Here is a 21274-nt window from a genome sequence, read left to right as displayed (position 1 = left end):
CACTTTTGGATATTGATCAAAACATTATCCTTACCTATAGTGCCTTTTTAGGCATTGCCAAACAGACAAACCTTCCAACATAACAAAAGCTAGTCAGGACAAGCTAAAGGTTTCACTGCTCAAGGCTAGGAGTCTGAACAAGAAACTGCACTCCCTGGAAGCTCACCTCACCCTGGATAATGCTGACATTTTGCAGTTACTAAAACATGGTTCAAAGCCATGGAAAGCACTCCATCACTGCATGGCGTCTTATGTTCAGCCATCCACTGAACATGAAAGAGTGACAGGCAGAGGTGTATCCATCTACATAAAGGATAAGCACACCTCAAGGCTGGTCAAACAATATAACATACTTGATAAACTCTATGTCCAACTAACCATGGGAAAACACATTACCATATTCTTGCTAGCTACAGGTCCCCCTCCATGAAACAGGAATCCCATGCATTATACCTGAAGTTACTAGAATCACTCTCCATAGGTTCATAGGTTCATAGGTTGGTACTAGGCTATCAGCCCTAGAGCCTATACAAGCCTAGCCATAACAATTCCCTGGCTATTTCTTACCACACTATTTACTTCCCTGGACCCCTGTCTAGCAGGGTGACTGACGTGATCCCCGGGGTGAATTTCCTTTCTCCCATCCAATCGTCAAGGTTCCTTTTGAAGAGGACCAAAGAGGCACTCTGCTTGACATGTATGTGCAATCTATTCCAGAGTCTGGGGAGTCTCTGGGTTAGGAACCTATCCCTTCAGCATGTTTTGTTTAGTGTGATGACAAGGTTTAGATCCCTGGAGCATGTGGCTCTGAGGGATTGGGATTTCTTTAAGTGTAGCATGTCCAACAGCTCTGGGTTTGACATGGCCTTGTATGTTAAGCAAAGATCGCCTCTGAGTAGACAATATGCGACAGAGTATAGCTGGAGTTTTTTAAGGTGGTCAGCGTAGGGCATCTGCTTTAGGCCTGTGATTCTTTTAGTGATGTATTTCTGCTGCCTTTCCAGTTGTTGCAGATGTCTTGAGAGGTACATACCAAACGGGGCGTTGTATTCTATAATGGGTCTAATGAGGGATGAGTACAGTGGGACAATGACCTCCTTTTTTCTGGATGAAAAGCCCTTAGTGATGAGGTGTGCCACATAGAAGGATTTCTGACCATTGTGGCGATGTGGTTATCGAAGGTGAGACCACTGTCCACCTGTGTCCCTAAGTCTCTTATCACACTTTCGGTGTTTAGTGTACTGCCACCTATATGGTAATTCATGGATACATGTTTTTTCCCAAAGGGGATAACTATACATTTCTTGGCATTGAGCTTGAGCCCATGGCTCTGACACCAAGCATCTGTTTCTGTAAGGCCCTTTTGTAGAGTATGCACATCATTTGGGGATTCAATAATGGCTCCCAATTTGCAGTCATCTGCGAACTTTGTTATCCAGAGTCTCTTAGTGTTGGCCTGTACTTCAGAGAAGTAGATGCCAAACAAGAGCGGTCCCAGGACTGAACCCTGAGGTACTCCACTTGTCACTTGTCTGGAGCTGGATTTGGAGTCGGCTACTTTTACAGTGTGGGTTCTATCAGTAAGCCAGTTAGCAACCCATTGGGTGACATAGGGATTAATGCCCAGCTTAGTAAGTTTATCTATGATTCCAGAGTGGGGATGGTGTCAAAGGCCTTGGCAAGTTCTAGATAGGCTGTGTGAACCACCTTACCCTTGTCCATGGCTCTGGAGACTAATTCAAAGAAGTCAGTTAGGTTCAGGAGACAAGATCGGCCCTTCACAAACCCAAACTGGGTGGGGTCCAATGTTTGAAGGTTGCCAATGTCTTTGTTTATAAGTTCCATGATAATATGCTCCATGGCCTTGCAGATAAGGCTTGTCAGACTGATGGGATGGTAGTTTCCGGGATCCAAGGTGGATCCCCCCCTTGTGGAGTGGGATAACTGTAGCTCTGCACCACTCAGTGGGCACGAAACCTGAGGTGAGGCTATGATTAAACATGACACTTAGGTGAGGTGCCAGTTCATATTGTAGTTCATGTAGTACACAGCCCGGGATGTCATCTGGTCCCATGGATGTTGTATTCTTAGCTTTGGAGAGTGCATTATTTACCTGTGTGGCCTTTATTACCGGAATTTGGCAATCTTCCGGTATTGAGATGGGCCATTTAGGGGGTGAGAGGGGGGTGAAGTTGGCACTGAATCGATCTGCCAGGATATTGGCAATATCCTTGGGATCAGTATATTTAATGACATTCTGTTTTAGCTCAGAGCAGATCTGAGCATTGCCATTTAGATTCTTGACATAGTTATAGAATGCCTTGTGGTTGTCTTTGGAATCTTTGGCAATTTTATTTTCGTAACTAGCTTTGGAGGATTTTATGAGGGGTCTCAGTTTCTTACTAAGGCTGATAAGGAAGTTTTTGCATCCTGGGATTTTCCTCTTTTCTGCAACAGTTTCTTCCTTTTGTTGTAAAGTTTGTTTATGGCAGGGGACCACCAGATTGGCTTCTTTTTTTTGGATGAGAGCATCTTGGTTCTGTTTGGGATGGCATGATTTATGCATGAGTGGATGTGCTCGTACAGTGACTTAGTGTAGGATTCAGCAATTGAACTTTCAGCTCCCATCTGCATGGGTGTTATGAAGTTTGTCACTTCTGACTTGAGTAGCATGAAGTTGGCTTTGGAGAAGTTTTTTATGGAGGTTTCCTTACTTGGGGGGTGGGGGTGAGATGTGGATGTTAAGGGTGATTAGCTTATGGTCAGACCTGACTAACAAGGGGGTGACCATAGGTGTGGAGCATCGATTTCCCATGTTGGTAATGACCAGGTCTAGGATATTGGAGCCCTTGGTGGGACTATGGATTAGTTGATCCAGGGCTTTGGAATTTATGAATTCCAAGAACCGTTGGGCAAAGGTGTTGGTACATGAGTAGTTTTCCCAGTTAATGGCAGGGTAGTTAAAATCAGGCAGGGTAGTTAAAATCACCCAGTATTAGGGTGTTTGGTTCTATCTTAATATTTTCCAGTATGTTTAGAAAGGAGTAGTGAGAGTCTTGGGGTATGGTGGGGGATCTGTAGCAAGATACAATTTGGATTGCAGTCTTACCTAGTGCTAGTTGCACCTGGAGAATTTCAGACGCATTGTGTTGGGCAACTAGCCTGGTGGTGTGAATATCCTTGGTGAATATTGACACTCCTCCACCTTTAGTGTTTCGGTCCTGCTTTGGTGGACGAAAAGTGTGGTAAGAGTTGTAGCCTGGTATTGCAGGGGTGCTCTCTGGAGCTTTGAACCAGGTCTCAGTTATTGCACAGATATCGATGTTCTCCATTTTTAGGAGTGCCTCGAGAGAGTGCATTTTGTGGTTTAGACTTCTAGCATTGAGTAGCATTACCTTCACATTTTGCATGCTTGTACCTGTTACGGTGGTGGTTTTGTCCTTTGAACTTTGCCTAAAAAAGGCACTATAGCGGTGGCAAGAGGCTTAGACAGTAACCTGAATCCCAGGGGTGACAGGTGCAGACCATCTCTGGCAAAGCATCGTGGTCAGTCAATCATGTCGTCCCAGGCAGATGGATACTGGATCACCTTTGAATGACACCAGAAGCTTAGCCAATTGTTGAAGTCAATCATTTTGTCCTTATATTGTGGTATCATTCTGGGCGAAGGCACGATGCTACTCAGGGCTAGGGTCATACCTGCCTTGGCCACATGATCCAAGAGCTCATTCCATGTCTCTTTTCATGTAGTCCAGGGAGGTACGTCTCAAATCATTCACTCCAACATGGACAATGACAGAGTCATATTTGTACTTGTTGTGGAGTGACTTGAGTGCATACGTTATGTGGCGGATCCTGGCACCCGACAGGCAGCTGACTGTAATTTTCTCCTTGTAAAACCTGGTGAGAGGGACATCAGTGTGCCGGACTATAGAGTCACCTATGACTAAAGTGTTAGGTATATTGTCTTGCCTTAGGGGCTGTTGCTGGGTGGCATGCAGGTGTTGTGAACTATGTGACACTTTGGTTGTGATTGGTGTTTGTTTGTGTTTCAGCTTCAGAGGTCCTTGTTGCTTGGGCAGGTTACAGTTAAGGGCCTCTGCATATGTGGATTTAGTGTTGCTATATGTGGGTGTTGGTGGTGTGGGTTTAGAAGGGCTATGTGTTGCTTGAGTTGTAGTGTGGGTGTTAACCTTTTCCTCTTGACTGTCTAGCACAATCTTGGGTGGAGAGAGCTTTGCTTCCATTTTGGCTATGTAAGTGCATCTCTCACAGGTTGTAGTGTTGGGTGGTAGGAGGAGAGGGTTGTATGTGTACATGAGGCAATTGCTGCATTGCCCCACTATGTCCATATTCACCAGGTGGACAGGAGAAATCACCGGAAGATGACCCTTGGACATGCCTGGTTTGTTTTTTTTTTTTTTTTTTTTTTTTGTAAAGTGCAGGAGCTGTTTTCCCTTACCTTAGCAAGGTACTTTGCAATTATATGCTGTTTAGTGCCTACTATTAATTTCTCCTTATTAACAAGGAGAGCTGAGTGCTTGTATCAGTTTAAGGCTTCCTAGTGCTTTCCAGCAGGTATTAGAGAAAGTGCTAGTCAAAGGGATGCTTAAAGGTAAGATGAAAAAAAATGCACACTGCAGTGTGCACTAGGGAAGTTAGACGTGAAAGTAGGTAACTTAAGTTTTACCTGTTTAAAAAGTTAAGGTTTAGTGGAGAGTTACTATTTTTAAAACAGCAAGATGGGTTGAAAGGGGTGGTCACTTTTGTATTCTGGTACTATGAAATACAGTAGGATGGTCAATAAATTTAAATAGTTGAAGGGGAGAGGTTTTTGATTTAGTGATTACTCACACAAGCCAGTGAAAGTAGAGAGGAAATGAGATATATGGTCAGATTTACATAAGAGGCAGGCAACTAGAAAGACAGTGGTATTTAACAAGACAACTGTGACTGGGTGGGAGGGCGAGAAAAAAATCCTGCCTGACTCAGAAGAGAGAGAGAGAGCTGTGGTCTCTTTTAATATGCTGTTAAAGCAGAATGCAAGTAAAACACAAGGTAAAGAAAATAAACTACAGTATTTAATATATACAAAATACAAAAAATCCAGCACAATACCATATTCATGGGTGATTTTAACTACCTGTCCATTAATTTGGAGGCATACACAATTACTAACATGCAGGCCCAAACATTCATTCACTTTTTAAATTAAAATGCCCTAGAAGAGCTAGTCCAAATTCCCACTAGGGGAACAAATACCCTACAACTGGTACTCACAAATATAGGAGACTCCTGCACCCCCCAGTATGATATCCTCAGAGGTAAGATAAGCTCTCAAAGTGGTCTCCCTTGAAATAAAGATAAAACTAGTCCCTTCATCTAACCACAAAAACTTTAAGAACTTTGGTAAGATAAATTGCCCCCCTATTAAGGGGCATATCTAGTTTCCAAGCTCCCTCAAATACAGAAAAATCAGAAACCTATACAGAAGTGTACACAAAAGCCCTGTATGACCATATAAGCAACTGCAAGAAGCAGGAGTACCGGACTGAAACAAACCCATGTTAAACTGCAAAAACAAGCCCCCCTGGTGGACCCCTGGTATTAATACAACAAATACAACAAAAGAAAGAAAATCCTGTCAATAAGTAAGAGGGAATGTGCACAACAGAGGAAAAAGCCCCTCATTAGTCTAAGCAAGTGAATCAGGGAACTAGTCAAGTCTCTGAAAGCAGATTTTCAGATAAAAATAGCATCCAGTGCTAAGGATAACCATAAGGCATTTTTCAATTATGTCCACATCTTAAGGGCAACATCTAATAATGTGTGCAATCAGCTATACAATACATCACTTATATTCATATGGAAGATTTAGCAAATCTGCTGATAGAGAAATTCAGCTCAGATTTCACCTTACCATCATGAGATCCAACAATACAATCAAAAGCAAGCCAGAACAAAAGCCCATGAACTGCAGTAGAAATCCACAAAAATGTGTTTATTTTAAGTGCTTTTCATTGCTCAAATCAAGCAACTTCTTCAGAAATAAAACACACATTCATTCCAAAGTCATATATAAATAATTAATAAAGTCACATGGTAAATTAAACAATTAGAATCAATTGAATTAATTAATTGGATAAATTCACTCACATACCTGAATAACTACATAAAAAGTAATACCACAAATGCTTCAAGACCACATTAACTAACAAATCTGGATTTCCTATTCATCCTATATAAAATGTTTAACTCATATATAATAAACCAATACAACTTAAAAATGATATAAAATTATATCCCCACATATATTCACATAAGTATTAAAAACAAAGGTAAACCACACCAAATGTATGGCTGCAAGTTCAGGAACTAAAGTTGTAAAATGAGTTGTCTTACACATTACAAAAGAAGTCAGAAATAATTAACGTTTCAGACTTCTAAGTTTCAATAGACAACTAATGTTACATGCTTCGTTTAAGCCAGGATAGGAAAATGCATTAAGGCGAATCTGCCATGCTAGTTCACGTTCCTCTAGGGGTAAGTTAAAAGGACCCCCTCTTATATCCATCTGAATTTAATCAATAGCCTTGAACATGAACTTATGTCCTACATTGTGGGTAACATGTTTAGCTAAAGGATTCTCTGTTTTGTTCGTAGAAATAGCATAAGTGTGTTCATAAACTCTGTCCCACAATCTACGCTCAGTTTTACCTACGTAGAATGCAAGACAGCAAATACACTCAGCTATATGCACAACAAGTTTAGAATTACAATTCAATTTAAATTTAATATTGAACTTGTCGTGATTAATAGCAAAGGTATTACCTACGTTCATAAATCTGCACATCCTGCAGGTACTACTCAAGTGCATTCCTATATTTCTGGCTGTAATAACGTTACCTTTGCTATCAAGAAGGGACTTAAGATTGTACCCTTTCCTGAAAATGATGTTAGGTAATAGTCCTAGTTTATCAAGTAGCATACTATCATTTGTAATAAAATGCCAGTTTTTATATAGAATAAACCTAACAGTACCACTATCTGTGCAAAAGGTAGTAATAAAACCGTCTTTGATGTTATTGTCACCTATTTGTGTATTTCCTTGTGCTCTACTCACATTATTGTCTATAAAAGTCTCGTCCATGTTTAAATCAACATTATTTGAATCAAGAATAGGTACCAATAATCCTGCCCTCCTTTTCTCAAAAACTTCGTGAATAAGCGGTTGAATTAAATTACTTGGATAACCACGCTGCTGGAACATAGAGTTTAAAAGGTCACATTCCATATGGAAATCCGATTCAAGAGTAGTCATCCTTGCTGCCCTTATCAATTGTCCTTTGACAATTGATCGTTTCTGATGAAAGGGATGGCAGCTCGAAAAATGAAGAAAAGAGTTACAATAGGTATGTTTCCTAAAAATCTTGGAAACATATCTCCTGTTAACTCTGTCCTTCAAAAGTTTGACATCTAAATAATCTATTGTATCCGTGTGGAATATTGCTGTAAATTTAAAAAATTCAATAGCAGTATTTAAATATGAAATAAAGGACATAGCTTGTGTGTGATCACCATTAAATAGGACAAAAATATCGTCCAAAAATTGTGTGTATAATATGAGGTTCACCCTGCGGTCTGGGACATTAAAAATAACTGTCCTCTCCCAAAATGCCATAACAGAATTTGCAAAACTGGCACTGCAGGGTGACCCTATAGCTACGCCTTGTCTTTGCAAATAAAATTGTTGGTCAAACAAAAAATAATTATTAGTAAGAATAATAATAATAAGTAATAATTAGTAATTAGTAGTAATTTATTACTTAAATCGAAGAAAGCAACAACAAATGAGATTACTTTAGTTGAGTCCTTATTAGACATCATTCTTACTAATAATTATTTTTTGTTTGACCAACAGTTTTATTTGCAAAGACAAGGTATAGCTATGGGGTCACCCTGCGGTGCCAGTTTTGCAAATTCTGTTATGGCATTTTGGGAGAGGACATTTATTTTTAATGTCCCAGACCGCAGGGTGAACCTCATATTATACACACGATTTTTGGAAGATATTTTTGTCCTATTTAATGGTGATCACACACAGGTTATGTCCTTTATTTCATATTTAAACACTACTACAGATTTTTTTTAATTTACAGCAATATTCCACAATGGATACAATAGATTATTTAGATGTCAAACTTTTGAAGGACAGAGTTAACAAGAGATATGTTTCCAAGATTTTTAGGAAACATACCTATTGTAACTCTTTTCTTCATTTTTCGAGCTGCCATCCCTTTCAGCAGAAACGATCAATTGTCAAAGGACAATTGATAAGGGCAGCAAAGATGACTACTCTTGAATTGGATTTCCATATGGAATGTGACCTTTTAAACTCTATGTTCCAGCAGCGTGGTTATCCGAGTAATTTAATTCAACCGCTTATTCACGAAGTTTTTGCGAAAAGGAGGGCAGGATTATTGGTACCTGTTCTTGATTCAAATAATGTTGATTTAAACATGGACGAGACTTTTATAGACAATAATGTGAGTAGAGCACAAGGAAATACACAAATAGGTGACAATAACATCAAAGACGGTTTTATTACTACCTTTTGCACAGATAGTGGTACTGTTAGGTTTATTCTATATAAAAATTGGCATTTTATTACAAATGATAGTATGCTACTTGATAAACTAGGACTATTACCTAACATCATTTTCAGGAAAGGGTACAATCTTAAGTTCCTTCTTGAAAGCAAAGGTAACGTTATTACAGCCAGAAATATAGGAATGCACTTGTGTGGTGCCTGCAGGATGTGCAGATTTATGAACGTAGGTAACACCTTTGCTATTAATCACGACAAGTTCAATATTAAATTTAAATTGAATTGTAATTCTAAACTTGTTGTGTAAATAGGTGAGTGTGTTTGCTGTTCTGCATTCCACGTAGGTAAAACCGAGCGTAGATTGCGGGACAGAGTTTATGAACACACTTATGCTATCTCTACGAAGAAAACAGAGAATCCTTTAGCTAAACACGTTACCCACAATGTAGGACACAAGTTCATGTTCAAGGCTATTGATCAAATTCAGATGGATATAAGAGGGGGTCCTTTTAATTTACCCCTAGAGGAACGTGAACTAGCATGGCAGATTCGCCTTAATGCATTTTCCTATCCTGGCTTAAACGAAGCATGTAACATTAGTTGTCTATTGAAACTTAGAAGTCTGAAACGTTAATTATTTCTGACTTCTTTTGTAATGTGTAAGACAACTCATTTTACAACTTTAGTTCCTGAACTTGCAGCCATACATTTGGTGTGGTTTACCTTTGTTTTTAATACTTATGTGAATATATGTGGGGATATAATTTTATATCATTTTTAAGTTGTATTGGTTTATTATATATGAGTTAAACATTTTATATAGGATGAATAGGAAATCCAGATTTGTTAGTTAATGTGATCTTGAAGCATTTGTGGTATTACTTTTTATGTAGTTATTTAGGTACGTGAGTGAATTTATCCAATTAATTAATTCAATTGATTCTAATTGTTTAATTTACCATGTGACTTTATTATTTATATACGACTTTGGAATGAATGTGTGTTTTATTTCTGAAGAAGTTGCTTGATTTTAGCAACGAAAAGCGCTTAAAATAAACACATTTTTGTGGATTTCTACTGCAGTTCATGGGCTTTTGTTCCGGCTTGCTTTTAATTGTATTGTTGGACCTATAGTTTTCTTCACCAGTTTCCTGTTTGTTTGGTTTACCTTACCATCATGACCATTTCTCCCTAAGAAATATCCCTATCACTGCACCACCAATTATCATCAAAGAACATGTTGCTACTGTACTCTCCAAAGCTAATAACATGCCTTCAGTGGGTCCTGACAATATACCAGGTTGTTTCTTAAATAGCTTAAATCAGGACTTATCAGGACCATTAGTATCTCTGCACATCCTCTGGACTAGCTTTGTCCTGGTAGATTGGAGCACAGCAACAGTCATCCCTCTGCATAAAAGGGGACCATCTACTGACCCTGGAAATTACAGACCCATATGTTTGACTAGTCTTATTTGTAAGGCCATGGAAATAATAATCATGGACCTGATAAATAATGACATAGGAGACTTCCAAACACCAGACCTGACCCAATTTGGCTTTGTCAAGGGCAGCATGCCAACTGAATTTAGTGGATTTCTTTGAGAAAGTCACTAAAGTCATGGACGAGGGTAAAACAGTACATATTACTTACCTCGGTCTTGCCAAGGCATTTGACACAATTCCCCACTTAGGTATTATAAATAAACTCACAAAACTGGCCGTAAATCTCTACATCACAAGATAGATAGCCATTTGGCTCATGGACAAGACACATTTGGTTAAAGTGGGTGAATCCAGATCCAGCAAGAGGCTGATTACTAGTGGTGTGCCACAGGCTTCAGTGCTGGGACCACTCATGTTCAGAATATACTTTTCATTTTGTTTTTCCTTACAGCCCATCCCAAAAGTTGATGTGCCGAGTTCATGCTTAGGTTTTTCTCTTCCACTCATTCACTTTTTAATGTGACTATAGGAATGAGAATTTAAGGAACTGCCCTGCTCCTCATGCTTCAGTTACTTCCCATTCTAATTTTAACCCAAAGGAACAGCTAAATGCAGCATCTTTCAAGCATGAACATATATATATATATATATATATATATATATATATATATATATATATATATATACACAAGTTTCTTCTTGTGAGCTTCAGAGACAGTGAAGAGACAATAACTGTAAAACAGTAATGTAGGATATACCACCTTATATTACAAGTTGCCTTTTTATAGTCATCCAGGAATGGACTACCCCCCTGCACATCACTGTAATGAAACTCCCTGTCCCCACTCTACCCATAGCACATGGTATAGCTGCTGATGACCTGTAAGTGTCCCTCCAAGCAAATATACTAAAGAAACAAAAGGAAAACAAACATATGCCGTGCAGTTCACTGTGATCCAGCTAGTTTCTGCAAACCAGCAGAAAAGAATCAATCTGGTTTAAAGTGATACTACTTACTGCTTGTTTGTTTTTCTGAGGGTAACTGCTTATCAGATCCAACCAGCTCCATTTGCCCTCGCTCTGCTCAGGCTCACTCCACTCCTCTACCCTGCCCCCAATTCCAACCCACTCCCCACTGTACCTACACTTATACCTAACCAAAAACACACTCCCACACAATTACCCTATCCAAGCATGTAATTTACAACCAATTACAATCCACACTCAACTATGCCACCTCAACACATATTGCTCCTAAGCTTACGAATATTAGCTTATCATATCACCTCTTACCACAAATAACACATCATAAGCATCTGCTCCCCCGCCATCCCATTCAGTACTCCTCTAAATTCAAACTTAATCACCATATTTATCTCATCTCACCTCCACAAAACCTCCCACATAGAATTCTACACATATATTGTGTAAAACCGGGTTATATTATCTAGGCTTGCAAGGGATGTTAAGCCATTAGCCTATGGACTATGGCATAACAGTCATATGGCTGCAGTATATCCAGCAAGTACATCCCATTCCATTCTCCCATTTGACAGAGACTAACTTTATGCATACTGATTGTACTATTTGGGTTTGGTTGCACTGAAATATTACCTAGAAGAAAATAAGCATATGTCAACTGGCAGTTGTTCTGGAAATCTGTTTCTAAAGAAGATAATGTTTTCCTATTTATTTGTGTGAGTGCCACTGAAACTAAAGCATAAATTGTTATGGGAGATAAGGAAAGTGTTGGTTACTTAGACTACCGTTTCCTTAAACATAGGATGAGCTGAAGTCTTGCTTAATGACCATCTTAAAAATGTCATTTGCCAAGACAGACTTCAGCTTCCCATGACTGTGGAATAGCTAAAGCTATTGTTAAAAATGTATGCATGAATGGATGAACTTTCAGTATCATACTGTAAGATGAAATTGTAAATATATAAATTAGTGCGCTTACTTGGTTCACAAAACATGAACAAATTACTGAATACAAGTTTTAAGTTACGTTTTGGATAAAAGACAAAATTTCACACTAATATTCATTATACTGGACTGATATTTCACTGTGATAAGAGACACTGCATAATATATTTTTCTTACTTTTCCTTTTATTTTAGGGTCATCAGAGATTATACCTGGCTTAAGGATTATCGATTCTGGGCCATTCAGTCTCAGTCTGTCCTGGGGAGCTCCTGCCATACCCTTACAAGGATATAGGATCACCTACACAGCCAGAGGTGAGTAGAAGACAAAATATATAAAATATATTGTCGAGGTTGAGGAGGGAACTTAGAAATCATGCTGTAATACAAGGTTTCTAAAAGTTCTGTATATATGAGCAGGCTGAAAGCAACGTTTGGTTTTTGATCTGTCCATTTGTCCTGCTATCATTTTTTTTAATTTTTGTATCAGAGTCCAGCCATTGGTTGCTGTTATTATACATAACTCACACATGATAAAATAAACCTATACTTGTGTAAATCAAGTAAAGGCCAACATGTGTCTTATGTAGAGCTTATCAACCAAAAATTTGAACATTTTGGAATCTGTTGGTATATATAATGTGTTTCCTCTTTCCAGAGTGTCTCTTAAATCAATTAGATGATTTCCTTCATAGTCCAGAAATTACCACAATGCTTTTTCACTAAAGAAATCAGGGACTTAAGTCATAAAAACTATGCAGACCATCTCAAAGCCGTGTCCCATTTTCAGTATCCCACAGGCTACTCAGAGGTGACATCTGTCTCACTTATAAAGCTTCAAAAGACCCTATTGTGTCAGACCTATTACACATTTGTAAGTCCAATAGTATCATAAAAAGAACTGCTCAAGGTATTTCAAGCTGCTTTGCAAGATAAACAGGACATGCTGAAGGGATAGGTTTGTTTAATAAAGAATACAATTTCTATGGAACTGTCTTCCACTCCACATAAATCAAAGTACTTCTCTTACTCTGTTTAAATGTAATTTGGAGAAATGGATGGGTAACCACAAGTTCACTCATCCCCCTCAATTTAGTTTTCCTATCCCTCATGGATAGGAGAAATATGTATATACCCCAACATATCTTTCCATGTCCCATCACTGGGTTATTTATTTGAAAAATGTGAGGGCTGAAAACTACCATGAAAATGTAAGGCTAGGCTTCATTTGATCCTTACAGATCATAAGACTTGAAAGTATCTAAGAATAAAAAAAACGTATGAACCACTTTAAGGCTGCACCCATCCTATTGATGTAAAGGTATGATTTCAGTGACTTGGCTTGTAGAATGAGTTTTAGCTGTCAGATAGTAGGTATAACTGAGAGGTGTATGTTATTTGACTGTAAAAGGTATTCACATGTTGAATATTTTTGTGATACAGGCATGGATATGAAACTCAGTATCTACTAGCTTCACTAGGTGGTGAAAATATTTGAGCTAGCATTGGAACTATAATATCTTTCTTGCACTGTCGCCATATTACAAAACGTTGCAAAGATATTCAGTGTAATTTCTTATCACCCAAGTCCTCACTGCCTACCTGAAATTCACTAAGTAACCTAACAAAAACACAAAAAGACAAGAGATCTACCTGCAGTGTATGTCCTAACTAAATTATTGGCCTTATGTATGTGCCTACCTTCAGTAACCCTTCACCACATTGTAAGTTGTTGGCGTGCATACTTGTTGGATGCTGTAGTCCTAGGTATCTTGTCCTCCAGTTCCCATACAGTAACCAGCTTTGTCACCAAAATAATAAACTAGTACTAAATTAGTGTAAAATAGTATTTACCGCTACTGTCACAACCTATAACAAGAATGGACTGTCTTACTAGCTTCTAATACTGACCTGATTGCTACATAGCAGCTGATTTTTTTTTTATTAATATTTCCTTCTTCTTGGCCCGGTCTGCCTTGTGGTTCTTCCTGCTCCATTTGTCCTCACTCTGCTTGGGCTATCTCCGCTCCCCTACCCTATCCCCATTCCCAACCACCTCCACTTCAACTAGATTTATATTTGTCAAACCCCACCCACATAATGACAACTAATCACAACCCAGACTTCAACTAATTAGATCAATTAACTAACCTACTATAACCACTCCTACTCTTCACTTACCAGTACTTGTATGAAAACAATGTCACTACCCTCCTGCAAGTTCATACCCTTTTAACATTAAGAATCACTGGCACCTATCAGCCCTACACATCACCACTAGCTCACTGTTATTACTGTTATACTCCCTCACCTGATATTATACCCTACTACAATCCACTAATCCCCCTCCCTGGCAAACCTCTTAATCTTCCCACCTAAATAGACCATTACATTATACTATAGATCCAACCCTTTTCTACACTAGCCACATAGATTACCATGCTAACAAATTCCAACCTCCAGCAACCACATCCCAAACCTGTCAAAAATATGCCAAATTACAAAACAAGCTTGACAAACTTCTTTGACACCTTATTAAGCAATTAAACCATTATGAGGACATACACCCTAATCCTGGTCCCATTCTCCTGCGTAATATGATAAGCAGCTCTATCGCATTTAACCCTGGACAGTTACACAGGAAAAACAATTCTTCCCTTTTCCTCCTTAAAATGAATGTAAGAAGTATTGGAAATAAAGTACACGATCTGCATGCCCTACTCTCCCTCTATTCTCCTGATATTGTAATATTAACAGAGACATGGCTAAAATCCTACAAGAACAACAATGAAATTGTAACACCCAGGTAGAATATCCTACATAAAGACAGGAAAACCAAAAAGGGCAGGGGAGTATCGATTTAATTCAAAGATCACGTAATATGTGACTATACAGAATTAAGCATCCCTGACTTTGAAAATGCAGAACTAATCCTTACTAAATAAAAAATTAACCCCAGAAAACACATAAACATCATATGTGGTTATATCCCACAAGGAAACAATATTCCCACAGTAGAAAACATACTACATTTGATCTCCTATTCCCTCCCATAGGAAACAATCCTGATGGGTGACTTCAACATTGACTGTCTCAACTGTTCCTCTCAGAATCCTACATCCCATGTTAACCTTCATGGGTTCACCCAACTCATCACATCTCCTTCGAGGCCTGACAAGTCTTCCAAATGACAGTCTATCTTTGGATTTTGGTTAACAACCCCACCCTATCATCACAAGCAGGCTGACTCCCTGACAGTCTGAGTGACCATCAGCCAACCATTCTTCTAAGAACCCACGCTCACCAAACCAACCACACCATCTACCGCTTAATCAGAAATAAAAAAGCTTCAACCCAAGCAGGTACATCTCTGCTCCAAAAAGCTGCAATTGGGAACCTGTCAGACAGCTATCACTAGAAGATGCTGTTAACTCCTTCAACACCACTTTCTTAGATATACTAAACTGCCACACACACCATAGAACTATTAGACTTAAAGCTAACTATGCACCCTGGCTAAGTAAAAATGCAGATTCTTGCTCAAGGCTAGAGATAAAGCTTGGGAACAGTTTCTTAAAAACAAAACCCAAATTACAAGACAAACATTCTTATAATTGTGAAACAAAGCTAAGAAACTAGTAAAACTCGACAATATCAACTACTACCACAGTATTCAGAAATAACACCAGAATAACCATCAAAGGTTCTGGGCTGCCATTAATAAAATACTTCTTCTAGGCAAATCAACTACTCCCACTCCAACATCAACCAGCAACTCTAATAATATAGCAACCCATTTTAATGAATACTTTACTGAAACTATCCAAGCCCTTCAAATACCCAGAGAATCTCCAACAACTGTCTGTCTTGCACCCTAGCATAGCACCAACTCCCAAAATAGCACCAACCACTTTATATTACACCCAGTGTCTGTTGATACCATAAAAAATACTTAAAAAACTGAAACCAACCACCCTAGCTGCAGACAACCTCCCAGTTGACATTCTGCAAATCATGGCGGAACAATAGCATACCCAGTAGCCATGCTCATAAACAGATCTATAACAGAAAACCCGGTACCTGTTATTTGGAAAATCTCCCACATTTTACTTGTACATGAGAGAAGTGATTCCACCGAACTTACTAATTATTGACCAATTGCCATCCTGTTACCCTTATCTAAAATCATAGAGAGAGAGTTGTACATACCCAATTTATGGACTACCTTCACACACACAAACTATTATCAAACACTCAGCATGGTTTTTGCCCATCTCACAGCACTACCACAGCCCTAACATCCTTTACTAACACAATAAACCACTATGGAAATACTGGGCAATTTGTATCTGGTATATTTCTGGACTTGTCCAAAGCCTTTGACATGGTAAATCACAATAAACTCATCTGCGTTCTCTCCACCCTAAACCTTAGTAGCTCCTCTATCACTTGGTTCCATAGCTACCTATCAGAATGACAGCAGGCAGTCCAGTGGCAAAACCAACTTTCCCCTCTTCTCCCACGTACCTTTGGGGTTCCACAAGGCTCCATCCTTGGGCCTCTACTTTTCTGATTCTTCACAAACTAGCTCCACACCTCCACACATCATGCCTCAGTGGTGCAATATGCAGGCAACTTTTCTCTAATATGGGCAGCGTCCTCTCTACAAGACCTTCACACCAAACCAAAGATTCCTTTCTATCTGTGGAAACATGGCTCACTAACTCCCAACTCATTCTAAACCCCAACAAAACAAGGCTCCTTCTCTTCTACCCAACAAGATCCCCCTTGTCTTCCCTGTCTTTCAGTATCTCATCCAAAAATAAAACTATTATCACCCCAATAACTCACACTAAACTGCTAGATGTAGAAATTGACAATAACTTGAAATTCAATATTCACATAGCTCAAACTATTAAGAAGCTCCACAAGAAACTAGATCTTCTATACAGAAGCAAACAATTTCTAACAAGGAACATAAAAGCTATCGCTCTACTGTCCTGTACACCTCCCCAAATCTAACCAACCTCTGCTAAACTGATCTAACCAAACTGAAGTCTTATTTCAATGAAATTGACAAGTTTGCCACTGATGCCACACACCGGACATTTCAATGTACATGTCTTAAACAGCTAAAGTGGCCAGAACTTCCACAACTGCTACACTTTAATCTATTAACCTTTGCCCACAAAATACTGCATCAACCAGATAAAACCCATGCTCTCTAAAATCTTATACAACCATTCACCACTTCTAGATCCCTTTGTTCCAGTAACAGACTCCTAGACATCACCAAAGCTAACAACTCAGCTGGGGAATCTGTCTTCTCAAACTTCATTTCTAAAATATGGAATAAACTGCCAATCCCAATAACCTCCAACTGCACTGTACTACAATTTAGAAAGCTCTTAAAATCACACTTAATAGAGACTTGGCTCTGTTCTTGCAACTGTTCTAGATAGGCCTTACCTCAGTCTCTGCAACTAATTATTGCTCACTGAGTGTTACCCTACACCGATATTTGACCTCTACTGCATGAAACTAATTTCTCTTTCTCGTTAAATTGTATATATTCATTAAATTGTATATATTCATGTATGATGTGAGATGCAATTGTCTACTTCTAAAGAATTGTATTGTCCATCAATATCTGCTTTTTGTGAAAACTTCTGTAATTCGTCACATGCGTGTCATCTTCTCCAATGTTTGTATTTCTTATAACTGGAGCTTTTCTCCCCGGGCCTCCGCTGAAAAATAAATAAGCAAATAAATTCACTCTCCATTATCTTTCATTATTTATATCAGTAACAATTCACTAGAATGCCCCTGATGTTTTTTCTTACATGACTAAATACCACCGCGTCAACAAGGTTGTGTGACCTACAAGTTGCAACATACAAAAAAGTGCCATGGCATTCAGGCCCCCACACTTAATGTGAGGAAGCATTTCTTTTACACAAAAACTATTTTTACCTCACAAGTCATTTTTACATATTTATCAAACTGTTGTTCGAGTCAGCATCCATAAATATGTAATGATGAGGCACAGAATTAGAATTTTATGTAGTTCTGAACATCTGAACACACTCTAAACAAAGTCAGATGTTTGAAAAAATACAAAATGTATAACTCAGTGCAAAATGAACATTCAGATGACAAAAAATATAAAGCAAGTTTAATTATATTTGCATATGTGCATACACACATAGACACACACACACACACACACACACACACACACACACACACACACACACACACACACACACACACACACACACACACACACACACACACACACACACACACACACACACACACGCACACACACACACACACACACACACACACACACACACACACACACACACGCACGCGCGCGCACACACAGTTAACATCATCAACCATATTTTTCCTATTTTCTACATGGTGTCAGGTTGTTGCATCAGCTGTTGTGATCGCCTAGCCTCTTCAGTTGTCATGCCTGACTAGTGCAGGTTTTCTCTCAAGCAATCCATCCATCTCTTTGCTGACCGTCCTTATTTCATCTTGCCTTCGTCCTGGCTCTCCTAAATCTTCTTCACCCAATTGTCTTTTGCTTTCCTGCATGTGTGCCTGAACCACCATGATCTGTTCTCTTTGACCTTCTCTGAAATTAGAGCTTCTAAGACTTCTGATTTGATCTCCTCATTTCTTCCTCTGTCCTGCAGTGTACATTCAACCACCTATCTCAGGCACTTCATCTCCATCACCTCTAACTTCCTCAGCTGCACTGCCTTCACTGCCCAGATTTCTGTGCCATACAGTAGTACTGGTTGCATCACTGTTCTGTACACCTTACTTTTCAGCTGCTTTGACATTCTTCTGTCACACAGTACCCCTGGCACTCTGTGGCAGTTGGCTGAAGCCCCTCTAATTCTAACTCTGATCTCATTCAAACTTCCCTTCTCCTCAACCATCCCTACCAGATATTTGTAGCTGTTAACCTGTTCCACTGTTTTCTGTTCTGTCTCAATTTCCGCATCCAATTTCTCCCATTTATTGGTATGACAACTTGTTTGTTTGTGCTGTTTAAACCCATATCCCTTCGCTTTTGCATTCCATTCCACTGCCATTTTGTTTCTGATTTTAATGCTGCATCATTTGCATCCAGCAGCTTTGTTGATGTGTCCCCTTGGACCCACTATTATAGTCCATTACCAGTGTGAACAGTAGTGGGCTCAGAGCTAAACCCTGATGCACACCCACTTGCACTGGAACTCCTTCTTCTAGTTTTAATACTGTTTGCACATGCATTATTGGATCTTTGTACATATCCTACACTAATTCTATCAGTGATTCCAGGACTTTGAACCATTGCAGAGCTATCAAATCAGCTTTCTTGGGATCTAGTCATATACTTTCTCCAAGTCCAAGAATGCCTGGTTGGACTCTTTCATCATCTCTAGCTTCTTCTTAACTATCTGTCTTACTGCAAACATTGAGTTGATTGTGCTGAGTCCTGATCTGAATCTCAACTGCTCATCTCCTGTTGTAATTTCTACTATTCTATGTATTTATTTATCATAGATTCATAGGTGAATATTAGGTTAACTGCCCTGAAGTGCCATTTTTAAGCTTAGCCAATAACCTGAGGTCAGAATCAAACCCTATACCTTGTTTCTATAAGGTGAAAACTTTAACCATTATGCCAATGGCCCACCTCTCAAAGTCTGTGTAGTTAAAAAGCAGTTGAAAACTCAGAGCCCTTGTATCTCTAAAGATTAGAATCCAATCCTGTACCTTGTGCATGTGAGGTAAACACCTTAAGGCTTAAGCATTATGTCAGCCTCCAATCCCCAAAAGAACTGTCAGAAGTGGGATTTGAACCCACACTTCCATCTAGAGACCAAAATACCCAATAGCCCTGGAAGGTGTTTATGCCTTGAGCTTGGCCATCCTGACATTCCTGTTACCCTCTCCAGCATTTTTATGTAGTGTGACAGGAGTTTGATACCACTGTACTACTCACAGTTGTGAATGTCCCCTTTGTTGCTTGTTCTCCAGTTATCTGGCATATTACTTTCCCTCCATGCTGCTATGAGTACTCCTTGCAGCCATTTCTCCCCTAACTCATCTAATTTCTTATGATTGTCAGAGGTGACTTCATCTGAGACTGCAGCTTTCCCTGACTTCATTTTCCTTAGTGCTTTATTTGGGCTTTTCTTCCTCTTTCATCATAAGCTGTGTCTAGTTCAATACATTCTATGGGATTTTCTTCATTCAGAAGCTGCTTGATGCATTCATTCCATATACCTTTGATGTCCTATGGACTGGTGAGCAGGTTGTAGTGAGCATCCCGTATAGTATCCGATGACTATCTTCATTTCAGTTTGTCGTTGCTTTGCAAAGTGATAGAGCTTATTTCTTCTGTCTGCTGAGTCACTTTCCAGGAGCTGGTGAAGTGCCTCTGATGCCTTTTCATTTACTGTTGTGACTGCTCTCGTAGCCTAATAGTTAGTCGACCAGTATTCCTTCTTAGCGTGGCTCATCTTTTCTATCTCCCACTTTTTCCTGCACTCTGTCTTTCTTTTGACAACTTTTCAGACTTCTGCATTCCACTTTCCTTATGTATCTTATTTAATGTATAGATCTGCAGTATGTCTAATATGTAGCCCTCACACATACTCCTAAATGTTTTATCCTATGCATGAGTCCTCCCATATTATCTAAGGTATGATCCAGTTATTTTCATTAGGGCTAATATATAATTATCGCCCATGGGATGGCTAAAGCCAATCTGTAACCAAATGGGATAGGGTAATTTAAACATAAACATGGGAAATTGGATAGCCTTTATATATGGCCCACAAGGGCAGCTAGCCTACTGCTTACTAATGAACCTATGCTGTTTGAGACACTGCCATTCTAATTCAGTCCTACGTATTTCATCTTCTTCCTAAGGTGCTAGAACCATAATTATTTCCTTGAACTCTGCTTTTGCTCCAGGTCTTCAATCTAGTCTTTGTTGACCTTAGAGCCTTCTCTGACCAGTGCTTGCAATTAATTGTGACCACCCGTGGTTTATTCTGTGGGCTGCCTGTTTCATTGGGGATGACTTTGCAGTGCCCTTTCCTTACTAGGAGGGAAGCCTATCTGAGTTGCATGTTGGCCAGTTTTGTATAAGAACTTGAGACAGTCTTTCTTGCTAAAACATGTGTTGGTCACTAAGGCAGTCCTCATATACTGCTGTGTCTATCACAATTTGAGCATTCTGGGTTCAACAATCCACACTTGAACAACCTTGACTAAAGGT

At 39.2% G+C, this 21274-nt stretch overlaps 1 protein-coding gene across 1 annotated transcript in view; it reads left to right on the top strand.

The window, feature by feature from the left end:
* The window catches only part of LOC122807520 (collagen alpha-1(VII) chain-like), a gene marked incomplete at its 3' end in the record, with an annotated part of 926266 nt that overhangs the window by 345617 nt on the left and 559375 nt on the right, over positions 1–21274 (top strand). Inside the window, exon 9 of the mRNA XM_044078445.1 lies at positions 12175–12294. Coding sequence (XP_043934380.1) covers positions 12175–12294 — 120 coding nt within the window. The remainder of the gene's footprint in view (positions 1–12174; positions 12295–21274) is intronic.

The sequence above is a fragment of the Protopterus annectens genome, chromosome 7.part1 (assembly GCF_019279795.1).
Source record: "Protopterus annectens isolate FY-2018-M chromosome 7.part1, PAN1.0, whole genome shotgun sequence".
NCBI lineage: Eukaryota > Metazoa > Chordata > Ceratodontiformes > Protopteridae > Protopterus > Protopterus annectens.
Note: the sequence above shows the minus strand (reverse complement) of the source record. Positions and strands in the feature narration are given on the sequence as shown.